This window comes from Muntiacus reevesi, chromosome 5, assembly GCF_963930625.1.
Source record: "Muntiacus reevesi chromosome 5, mMunRee1.1, whole genome shotgun sequence".
NCBI lineage: Eukaryota > Metazoa > Chordata > Mammalia > Artiodactyla > Cervidae > Muntiacus > Muntiacus reevesi.
The window spans coordinates 26238281-26250479 of NC_089253.1; the positions used below are offsets into that span (position 1 = coordinate 26238281).

General features: G+C 41.0%; 1 protein-coding gene across 1 annotated transcript; it reads right to left on the minus strand.

Moving 5' to 3' along the window:
* Nucleotides 1-1737: 1737 nt before the first annotated feature.
* LOC136168763 (transmembrane protein 225-like) lies at nucleotides 1738-4348 on the minus strand. The gene is made up of 4 exons (XM_065936464.1): nucleotides 4171-4348; nucleotides 3393-3539; nucleotides 2961-3095; nucleotides 1738-1979 (listed from the first exon to the last, which is right to left on the minus strand). Exons 1-4 carry the CDS (start codon nucleotides 4346-4348, stop codon nucleotides 1738-1740), a joined length of 702 nt encoding a protein of 233 aa, XP_065792536.1.
* Nucleotides 4349-12199: the final 7851 nt, after the last annotated feature.

Here is a 12199-nt window from a genome sequence, read left to right on the forward strand (position 1 = left end):
TGTTACCCCCCTGGCAAAAGCTTATATAGTTTAAGTCAATGTTTTTCTTTGTAGACCTGAGTGTGGTGCAGGAAAAACATCATTAAGGTGTGCCTGGAGGTTTCAGTAGACTGGCCCAATCCTTTTGTGGGTTTCTGATAGGGACTATTTCAGATACTGAGGAATTATTAGGAGACAATCCTATGCCTTCTAGGAGTTTATGGTTTAAGAGAAGCACACATATAAAAAGAAACATTTTAACATTTGTTACAAATAAGACTCAACAAAGAAGAAATGATGCTTTCCATTTGTGGTGCTGTAGAGGACTCTTGAGAGTCCCTTGGATTGCAAGGGATCAAACCAGTCAATTCTAAAGGAATTCAACCCTGACAATTCATTGGAAGAACAGATGCTGAAGCTGAAGCTTAATACTTTGGGCCACCTGATGTGAAGAACCAACTCATTGGAAAACACTGTGATGCTGGGAAAGATTGAAGGCAAAAGGATAAGAGGGCGGCAGAGGATGAGATAGTTAGATAGCGTCACTGACTCAGTGGACACGAGTTCAGGCAAACTCTGGGAGATAGTGAAATACAGGGATACTAGTGTGCTGCAGTCTATGGGGTCACAAAGAGTCGGGTACAACTTAGCAACTGAACAAACAGTAACACAGGCAGTTATCATATTGAAAATACTCTCTGATATAGCTGGTCTAGTCCTAAACACCCAAGAGAAACTCTAGCTCATGGGCAGAGGGAACTGTGTGTAAGAGTATTCATAGCAGCACCATTTGTAATAGAATAAAGAAACAGGGTTGCCCCAGTGGCTCAGTGGTAAAGAATCTGCCTGCCGATGCAGGAGACATGGGTTCAATCCCTGGGTCAGGAAGATCCCCTGGGAAAGGGAATGCAACCTGGGAAATCCCATGGTCAGACGAGACTGGTGGGCTACAGTCCCTGGGGTCACAAAAGAGTTGCATACAACTTAGTGAAAAAGCAACAACAATAAAAGAAAACAGCTAGCTTTTCATCAGCTGGAAAATGAGTATTTCACATTATATCCCTAAAGGGGAAAACTTAACAGTAGTGTGAATGAATGAAGTAAAACAAAATTTATCAATAAATCACAAAACCATAGAGTTGAGTGAAAAAAGTGAGTTGCTAAAAATAATCCGTACTGTATGACATTTAATGATTTTTGGACACTTGGATAGCTATTCTCTACAAATTTACAGATGCATAAAGTTGTAAGAAAAATGACATGAATGTAAAATTATCAACAATGCATCATTAAAGGTGTTTTGCAGTGAAACAAATGAGGGAATTGAGATTAGAAACAGAATTAGGGGAATATGAGTTATGCCTATAATGTGAAAGTTGGGTGATGTATATATAGGTGTTTATTATGTTCTTTGTATTTTTTTCTGAAGGGGTGAAATATTTTACAATAAACTCAATGAGACTAAAGGTAGTACACATTATTCTAAAACACTGTAATAGAGTTAATAATATAGCAAGTATCATTTATATGATGATATTTATTATATTAATAGCATGTTATTAAATGGTGAGAACAAATAAAAGCTGGTCAGGGTAAAAAAAATTTTTTTTAAGGCTTCTGGATCTTCTTATAGACCCCAACCCAGTTTTAGTCTTTTATATAATGCCAAATCAGACCATACAGCTGGACCTACACACACCACATATGCACAAACTGTTGCCATTAAGATGAACATATACTGAAAAATAAATTGTCAAATCATAGAGCCCAAGTTACACGACGCGCCTGGGCATTCGGTCTTTCTGGGGAATCTTCTTTCATGTGGGCAGAGTGTACCCGGACAATACTACGAGGCATTGCAGCACCTGCTGGTAACGAGAGAACTTTGATAGAAACCCCATGTTGCTCCATAACTTGACTTTCTCTGGCAGATTTGCAGATGGTGATCAGGCTGCCAGAACCATTGATGGACTGCTTGTACTGTAAGAGAGAGAGGAATCCTGGAAAAAAGAGAAGCCAGGAGAGGGTGATGAAGGAACAATAGAAAAGTCACAGAAACACTTCCCTCCCTTTGATTCATGAGGCCCAGATCTAAAGCCTAATGTCTCCCTTTGAACTGGCCCAAGACATTCAGGAGGGGGATGCTTTAGCAGGAGAGTTTAGAAGTGTGTGCAGAAGAGCTTAAATACAGCCCCACTACAGTCCCCGGGGTCACAAAGAGTCGGACTTGACTGAGCACACATGCATAAGATTTGGGATTTCCCTGATGGCTCACAGGTAAAGAATCTACCTGCAATGCAGGAGGTGCAGGATACTTGGGTTCAATCCCTAGGTTGGGAAGATCCCCTGGAGGAGGAAATAGCAACCCACTCCAGTACTCTTGCCTGAAAATCTCATGACCAGAGGAACCTGGCAGTCCATGGAGTCTTGGAAGAGCTGGACATGACTGAGTGCCTGAGCACACACAGGCAGTGCTCAACTCAACACAGTTGAGAATTCTTTCTGACAGAGGCTGTGCTTCTGAGTTAGGAAGTTTAATTCCAAGGGAAATTTTAAAGGCTTCTTAGAAGAGTCCCTGGTGTTTGTAGATGGTCACTGGGCACCAGATACTGATTCTGTCTGCCCTCAGGCTGTCCTGGCCTGACACTATGCCCCCAGGGCCACTGCCTCCACATGAGTGAACATCCCTATCAGTTACTCTCTTTAGCCTTGAAGTTAGTAGTTATCTCCACTCTGAATGGGTCAGGTATGAAAGAAAAGGTGGAAAGGAAGGGTTCCCTTGGAGGCAAGCGAATTGAACAACTCACTCAGCCCACATCCTTGCAGGAACCATCCTCAGAGTGAGTCTAACTCCCCCACTGGCCCTTTAAAATGCAAAGGTTGGTAACTTTCCCTCTATCTTCTTTCCCATCCTCTCACTCTCCTGTCTATCAGGGATGGATTGGTTCTTAGCTCCCATCAAGGGCCCTGAAGACACTCACCAGAGGCAAATAACAATAATACATTTAAGTATGCAGTGAAAGTGATCCAGCAGATCTTGTAACTCAAGTAGTACACGAATTTACCTTGATTTAGCATGTGGTGATACAGGAGGAGTGCACTGAGCAGAAGGATGCCTGATATCCGGACAAAAGGAGAAAGAAAAATTCCTTCTGATGGACCCTGACTCTCATACTTAAGTCTTAACCTGAGATATGCTTGACTTCCAAATCCCTAGCACACAAAACTGAACCTTCTCCAAAGACCAATGCCACTTGAATGGTGGATCCAATTTGGCAGCTACGTATCTAAGTCAAAGAACTGGGAGGGCTGAGTTAGTCAGAGACCACAGCCTGGACCTACAAACCAAGTATGCATCCAATCCTATGTTAGGGAAGACAGGAAGTTACTTGTGACTGAAGACAGGAAGTTACCTGTTAGGAAAGCAAGGCAGGCAGTGATGATGAGAGTATATTTGGTTTGAGGAATCATATAGGTGAATTCAAAACCCAGGAGCAAGTTATGCATGAAGGAAAGGCTGACCACCACAATCAGAATGTTCCTGACCACTTCCAGGCCATCTGTTGAAAAGAAGAAGCTGTATTGAGAGGAAGACAGATATTTCTTCTGGCTCATTTCTACCTGGGGCACACAAATCTCTAGGTAAAAATGAATGAGGTGAAACATTTGATTAAATAATAAAGAGCAGAGATAGGGCAAGAAAGAGGCAGGGGTCTTAAGCTAAATGGGAGATGGAACCAAAAGAAACTGTTCTCTATCTTTGTATCTCTGTAAACTTCTTTCTCTTCTATTTTTTCAAAATGTATTTCTTGCTAAACACTTTTGTCTTCCTCTAGTGTAACAAGTTTTCTTTGCTGCCAGTCACCTTTCTTTTATATCCTCACATTCTAGATATGCTAGATACCCTGTTGCTACTGTCAGGGCTTCTCAGAGATCCATCAGTTAAGTCTGTGAGCTTCTAAGCCTTTCTCCAAAACATGCTAATACTGAGCTTTTGGGGTAGGCCTTGACTGTATTGATTATGGAAGTGGGCACACTGCAACCACAGGTGGTTGCACTAGAGGATAATGGTGAGATGAATGGAAGTCAAGGAAAGATGAACCTTCATTTTCCACTTGATCTTAGCCAAAAGGCCGAGAAGCAATTGAACCCTCATTCTCTACCCATCTCTTTCCATAGTATAACTCTGACCTGCTGGCCACAGGGAAGTACAACATATCCACGGACTGTGGCTTATTATAAGGTCTTGGGGTCCCAACTTCAGTACAGTCCATTCCTCTATGGTGATTCCTACAGCCAAGAAGACTAAGATCCAGGAGGAGAAGAATAGGTTGGTGGCCTCGACCTTTCTGACAAGTGTGTACTCCATTGAGATTGGAGATTTTAAGCAGAGACCATCACCAGTATCTCACGTGCTTCTTCTCAGATATGATTAGTCACAAGAAAGAGGACAAAAATCTAACTTTTAGTGATTGCTGACACACTGGCAGTGGCAGAAGCTGAAGTAACTTATGAAAGAGAGACAATAAATCCCACTGTTTCCCACCCCTCCACTTGGGGTAGTCTGTCGTCACGGCTGCCAACTGCCATAGAATCATCTTGGTCTGACCCTTGACCCTGAGACCTATTGCTGTGGAAGCACCTAGGGCCTAGAAGCCTTGAAAGAGGATCCAGATACAGAAGGAGGTATGATGTCACACACAGAGAACACTATCAGATATAGGAGCAACTAGAGGATCTGAAAGAAGTTAGACATGTATGATGGAAGACATTAGGATTATATGTTCCAGGATTGATGAACATTAGATAGGGATCAATGAAATGCACAAGGTATTTGGATCACTATGTGAGATGTCAGCTAGCTAGCATCACAAAAGAGAATGCCCACTCATAATTTGGGGTGTTTTGAAGATAGGTGAGGGATTAGTGAGACACAGGTCAGAGAAGAAATGATATATGTAGTTAAGGAAAAGAGGAGTCAAGATAAATCACCATAGATGGTGATTACAGCCATAAAATTAAAAGATGCACACTCCTTGGAAGGAAAGTTATGACCAACCTAGATAGCATATTAAAAAGCAAAGACATTACTTTGCTAACAAAGGTCTGTCTAGTCAAGGTTATGTTTTTTCCAGTGGTCATGTATGGATGTGAGAGTTGGACTGTGAAGAAAGCTGAGCGCCGAAAAATTGATGCTTTTGAACTATGGTGTTGAAGAAGACTCTTGAGAGTCCCTTGGACTGCAAGGAGATCCAACCAGTCCATCCTAAAGGAGATCAGTCCTGGGTGTTCATTGGAAGGACTGATGCTGAGGCTGAAGCTCCAATACTTTGGCCACCTCAGGCGAAGAGTTGACTCATTGGAAAAGACCCTGATGCTGGGAGGGATTGGCAGCAGTAGGAGAAGGGGCCGACAGAGGATGAGATGGTTGGATGGCATCACTGACTCGATGGACATGAGTTTGAGTAAACTCCAGGAGCTGGTGATGGACAGGGAAGCCAGGTGTGCTGCGATTCATGGGGTCGCAAAGAGTCGGACACGACTAAGCTACTGAATTGAACTGAACTGAAACCATGGGAGCAAGCACAAGCCTCCTTACGAGAAAGAATTTAGTAGGTACAGGTTTTGGTTAAGTTTAAGGTGCCTTGAGGGCATATGATAGAATTAGTCTTGAAACTTAATTGTAAGTTAAGGCTTATCAACCTAGGAATGGCAGTTGAAACATAGGTGTGCATATCATCATCAGAGGATATCACACAGAAGGTGACAAGAGGCAGTGAAGGAAATTCTGATTAACATCATCATTTATGAGAAAGAGCAAGGAATGAGAGGTCAGAGCAAGGCTGCATGTGTGTGAGGGAGTGTTAAGTCGCTTCAGTCATGTCCGACTCTTTGCGAACCCATGGACTGTAGCCCACCAGGCTCCTCAGTCCATGGGACTCTCCAGGCAAGAATACTGGAGTGGGTTGCCATGCCTTCCTCCAGGGGATCTTCCCCACCCTGGGTCGAACTCCTGTCTCTTATGTCTCATGCACTGGCAAGCGGGTTCTTTACCACTACTGCCAGCTACAAGAATACAAATGCTGCTGAATAATTAAAAAAGCTTGAGTTTTGAGGAGACATTAGATTCCTAATGCAGAGAAATCTAATTAGGGGGAAGCTGAACATATGACACTTGATTTGATGATTATAATGTCACTGGTGGTTTTGGGCATGACATTCTCTGCAGAACAATGGGAGAAGTGAAAGTAGAAAGGAGATTGTTAGGTTTTATGGGGTTTTTTTGTTGTTGCTGTTCTTTGTTTTTTAATAGGCAACTAGATTAAAGATAGAACAATAAATGGAAAAAGACAATCAGAATTTTAGTTTCAAAAGGGAAGTGTGTGATTTTGAAAAAGTAGAGACTGATAGGATAGTTCCCATGTACCCTTTACCCTGCTTCAGTGCTCATCCCTGACTTATTCTGAAACAAACCCAGAGAATTTCATCCTTAAATATTTGTTGGTGTCACTAAAAGATGAGGACTAATTTTTCCCCATAGATTTACTTATTCTCCCTCTTTGTTTTCTTAATCTGGTTTATTAGAAGGCCATCAGTTTGTTGATATTTTCAAGATCCCTTTACATATTTATCCATATGAAAATATTATTTTAAATAGATTTTATTACTTTTAGTTTTTACCTCATTGTTTCTCTTTCCAATTAGCTTTTTATCTCTCAAATTTCTAAAAACAGTTAAAACTTCTTTAATATGCCAGGATTTAAGGTGACCCATGTTTATCTGTGCACAGAATTTGCTATATCTCACATACTTTTTCCTACTTAAACAAGTTTAAAAATAATATTTTAAAGAGCAGTTATGTTTTTCCAGCAAAATTGAGCAGAAGAAAACAACTGAGCAGAAGATGCAGAGATGTTTTTATATACGTCCTGTATATCCCACACAGGGACGACTTTCTCTGTTCTCAACATTCCCACCAAAGTGGTACATTTGTAACATTTATAAACCTACAATTATGAATTATTATTGTCCAAAGTCCATGGTTTATGTTAGGGTTCACTCTTGACTTATGTCTCATATATTTTCACATTAGACAGATCTTAATGTTAATGTCGACTTCACCATTGAAATCTATTTGGGACTGTGTTCACGCATACAAATGTTTCCCACTTAATGTATCTTTACATTCCAGTGAAACTATAATATTGTAGCATTCATGATTGTAAGATTCACTAGTAAATAATTGAACATAGTCCCATCTGGGACAGTTAAAGCTTTTCCTGGGACTTACCTGGTGGTACAGTGTATAAGAATCCACTAGTCAATGCAGGGGATATGGGTTTGATCCCTGATCTGGGAAGATCCCACATGCTGAGGAGCAACTAAGCCTATGAGCCAACTACTGAGGCTGCCCTGAGAGCCTGTGAGCTGCAAGTACTGAATCAGTGCAGTGCATTCACTGAAGCGCATGCACCTGGAGCCCTTGCTCTGAAGCAAGAGAAGCCATTTCAATGAGAAGCTCGTCCACTGCAATGAAGAGTAACCCCCATTCGCCGCAACTAGAGGAAGCCCGCATGGAGCAACAAAGACCCAGAACAGCTGTAAATAAAATAAATGAATTATTTTTAAAAAGAAAAAAAGGAACCAGCTCCTCTCACACACCTGAGGGCAGGAATGAATGCAGGTTCTCAGCGGGACAGGAAGTTCAGTGCCCAGACCACCTGGGCCTGCCTTCTCTGCCCTTCTCTGCCTCCCTCACCCCCACCTCCCTGGAGCCCAGCTCCTCTCCCACTTCCCCTCAAAAAGCAGAATCTTTTACTAAACACTAGGAACTCTGGAGACCAAAAAGAAAAATGGAATAATTATTCATCTAAAGCAGTGTCTGTGTCACTTATGAGCTTGATTAGGTGCTTCTGTGATCCAGTTTCAAGATGAGAGCACCCACTAAGACTTCATCCCCTGGGTTGGGGTGTCATGGACAAGTGTGGGACTGTGTTGTTTCTGGGTCTCTTTCCTGGATATTTGTTTTCCTTTATTTCAAAATGAAAGTATGATAGCTACCTTCCTCTACTCGGAATACCCTTCCGCTTGGGAGTGAGAGACCACAGGCTAATACTCCTCACTATCTGAGACCTGGATGGTCTGGTTCCTGCCCGTGGGATATGTATTCTAGGCAACACTTTATCATGATCCCAGGAACTGAAACAGCTCCTCCTGACATCTTGAAGAGAAAGTCACAGAGGGTCAACCCGAACCCTGGGGCTCACATGCACGGGCAGAATATCCCCTTCTGCCTGTTGGAAGTTAGCGGAGGTGATGACTGCAGTGTTTATGGGTGGGGAGTCTCTATACAGCATCTCTGTGGTCTATGTCTGTACTTGCACTCAGATACTTTTCACATCACTTGGCTTCCCCATCGCCTTCTTCATCAGACGTCTTTCTGAGGTGTGGACTTTTACCTTCAGGACAGACTCATGTGCAGAACTGGGTGGTGGCATTTTGCTACATTCTAGTCCAGGATTTCTTGATTATGTACCTTTCTGGAATGCTACTGAAATAAAAATTTTCATTTTCCAACCCCAGATTTGCATAATCAGACAACTGGGGTTAGAGAGAGCCACTTTAGCTCTATCTCCCCTCTGACAGATAAAACCTGAGGACAGTGTGAAGCTCTCACTGAGAATGGACTCTGAACCATTTCCTTTTGCATTTTCACAGTATTTGAGGGATCTAAAAACCCACATTTGACTTTGGTAGAAATCTCTACAAGATGTTGCTTCACATTACCATTTGTTGGATAAACACCAGCAAAGCATAACAGTCATGCAGACCAAGTGTAAGAACACACCTTCACTCCACCGACCACGGCTCCCTTCAGGCTAAAGCAGCCGTGTCTGGTGGAGCAGCAGCAAGCCCAGGGTGCCCATGAGGGCTGCCAGGCACTGTGGGTGGTGGTGGAGCGGGGACTCTCCCTGGTGGCTTGTAGTTAGGACAATGAGAGCAGGGTTTGGAGGGAGCAGCGGTTCTTTCCAAACCTGAATGCCCCAATAGAAAGCTTCAGAAGGTCATAGCTTAAAAAGAGCTAAAAAATTAAAAAACAAGATGAAAAGACAAAGTTACCACTCTAGTGTCCAGGCTTTTCACTAGCTCACATGACTTTAAACATTCTCCTTTCCTCTACCTTGAGACAGCACCTAAATCATGGCTCTTGGATAAAGGAAAAGAGGAAGAAGAGAGATGGCAGTCAAATCATTCTCTGTGTTTATACTTAATGATTGTCTCTCTGTGTAACTTCTTGATCTCTAAGATTTATTCCATTCCAGAAGCTTTCCCCAAGGAAGCAAAGGAGAGTGACAGGTATAAGTCAATAAAATCTTCCAAGCAGCCAAGTTAATTTTCACATGTTATTTTACGTAATCCTAATAATCCAAATTCTATATTATTTTCTGTTTAAGGATTAAAGAAAAATATCTCCTAGAGGTACATGTGCCCTTTAGTATTTTTTGGGATGACTACACCATGCCAGTGGTGGAAAATAAATTATGTAATCCGTATGAGAATAAGATCAGTGATTTGCTGTGCACCATGGAGAAAGATTTGATACATTTGAAATAATCATTTTAAGTCAGAAAACATGTTAACAATTATGTATAGGGACTCAGCTCACTTTAATTCAACAGACATAAGTTAGCACAGAGAGCAAGTCACCTTGATCATCTCCTTCCACATTGGGAGGGATACCTGGCATAACTGTGAAGACATTGCTTTAGCTCATTTAACTTTGACTCATCCTCAACAAAAAGCATATGAGATAGTTCGAATATTTGCCCTTGCCTTTGAATTACATTTATTGATTTTTGTAATTTTATAGCAAAAATTGCAATTTTGTAGCAAATTGCAAATAAATTTTAGTTCCAAACAAACTACTTGTGTGGTGAGACAGTTACACACACCCACACACACACTCACACTCACACACACAGAATCATAATAGTCTGACTTGAGATTTATTTAACTAAACATTATTCACATTATATGTGATTCATGGGCTGGTAGAAGGCTTGTATAGGTATTGAGTATACTTGAAGTTTTGTGTTTAAAATACCTAACTCCAATTTTTTAAATAATAAATAAAATAAAAAATAAAATATTGGCTCCAGTAGACCTTATGTAATAATTTTGCTAGAACATATATAAGGAGAACAGATGCTTATCTGCAATACTTTATTTTCAGGATAAGTGAGAATCCTGTGTCAAATATCAACTCTTCTAATACCATAAATCATATCTTTGAGGACTCATTTCCTTTCATTGAGAGATGGTCTCTCAGCAAAATTCAAGTATACAAAATAGTATTATGAAGTAGATTCACATGCTGTATATTAGATTCCAGGAATTTATAACTGAAAGCTTTAAAAAATAGTCACCATATAAGCTGGTGATGTGTTAGCTTGTTGTGATAACCATCTCACAATATATCAAATCATCAGTTGTACACTTTAAGTGTGTGTGTGTGTGTTTGTGTACTCAATTGCCCAGTCATGTCCAACTCTCTGAGATCCCATGGATCATAGCCCAACAGGCTCGTCTGTCCATAGAATTCTCCAGGCAAGAATACTGAAGTGGGTTGCCATTTCCTTCTCCAGGTGATCTTCCTAACCTGGAGAATGAACTCTCGACTCTTGCACTTCTTGCATTGGCAAGTGGATACTTTCAAACTATGACCCCCTGGGAAGCTTACACTTTAAGTATACGCAATATTTATTTGTCAGTTATATCTCAAAAATCTGCGGCACGGCGGGGACCGAATCTTACTTTGTGATTTTTCTTCCAGGAAATGAAAATCTTCTTGTATAAATTAGCATATCTTACCTCTTTTTCAGATCATGAGTCTGTAAGCTGAAGAAAAACAAAGTATTCTGATCGAAATAGGTATCTGGGGGTGATTAGCTTATCTTACATCTGAATAGCCCTTTGTGTCCTTCAGCCTAAGTGAATTCTCCCTACTTCTGAAGAAAGTTTAAAATCTATCCTTCCCTAAAGACTGCTATTATCGCTGTAGCAGTAGTGTTCTGCCTCATCTCTGAAACTCAACCAGTTCCTACCGCTTTTTATAATGACTTGCTGGTCTCCTCAGGGATGGTCTTGATATATGAGGAGTGACGGTTCTAAGCCAGAGAGCACTGGATACGGTGCTTCATTCATTCAGCACTTGGTCAGGATGAGGCACGTGTTGGCCCGTCCGCTCCTCGCTGGACTGCGAGGCAGTGAAGGGACTGACGCTGCGTCATCTTTCCGTGTGCTCATCTGCAGTAGAAACCCTCAGGACTTATGCCCATGTTCTGTGACCTGTGGGATCTTAGCTCCTCAACCAGGGATTGAAACCAAAAGTCATAGCAGTAAAAGCCCTGAGTGCTAATCACTGGAATCTGAGAGAACTCCCCAAATAATAAATAAACTTAAAAGATTCCATCATTTTTCACTTATATTTATATGACCGAATTTTTTCCATTCCTGGACATATATTCAGAAAAGACAAAAACTAATTTGAAAAGATACATGCACCCCCCATGTTCATAACAATACTATTAACAATATCCAAGACATAGCTCAGTGGTAAAGAATTTGACTGCCAAGCAGGAGACATGGGTTTGATCTCTGGGTCAGGAAGATCCCCTGGAGGAGAAAAGGACATCCTGCTCCAGAATTCCTGCCTGGGAAATTCCATGTACAGAGGATCCTGGCAGGCTACAGTCCAAGGAATCACAAAAGACTTGGACATGATTTAGTGACGAAATAACAAAAACAAAAAGACATGGAAGTAACTTAAATGTCCATTTTCGGATGGATGTATGAAGAAGATGTGATTATATAACATATACAATGGAATATTGCTCAGCCATTAAGAAAGAGTGAGAAGATGCCATTTGCAGCAACATGGATGATCCTAGAAATTACTACACTAAGTGAAATAAATCAGATAGAGAAAGACAAAAATGATATCAGCTACATGTGAAATCTAAAAAAGCTATACAAATGAATTTAGTTACAAAATAGAAGAGATAGAAAACAAACTTAAAGTTACCAAAGATTTGAAAAGGGAGGGAGGGATAGATTAGGTGTTTGGGATTAACAGATACCCACTACTACATATAAAATAGATAAACAACAAGGACCTACCATATAACACCAGGAATTATATTTGATAGTCAATATTTTG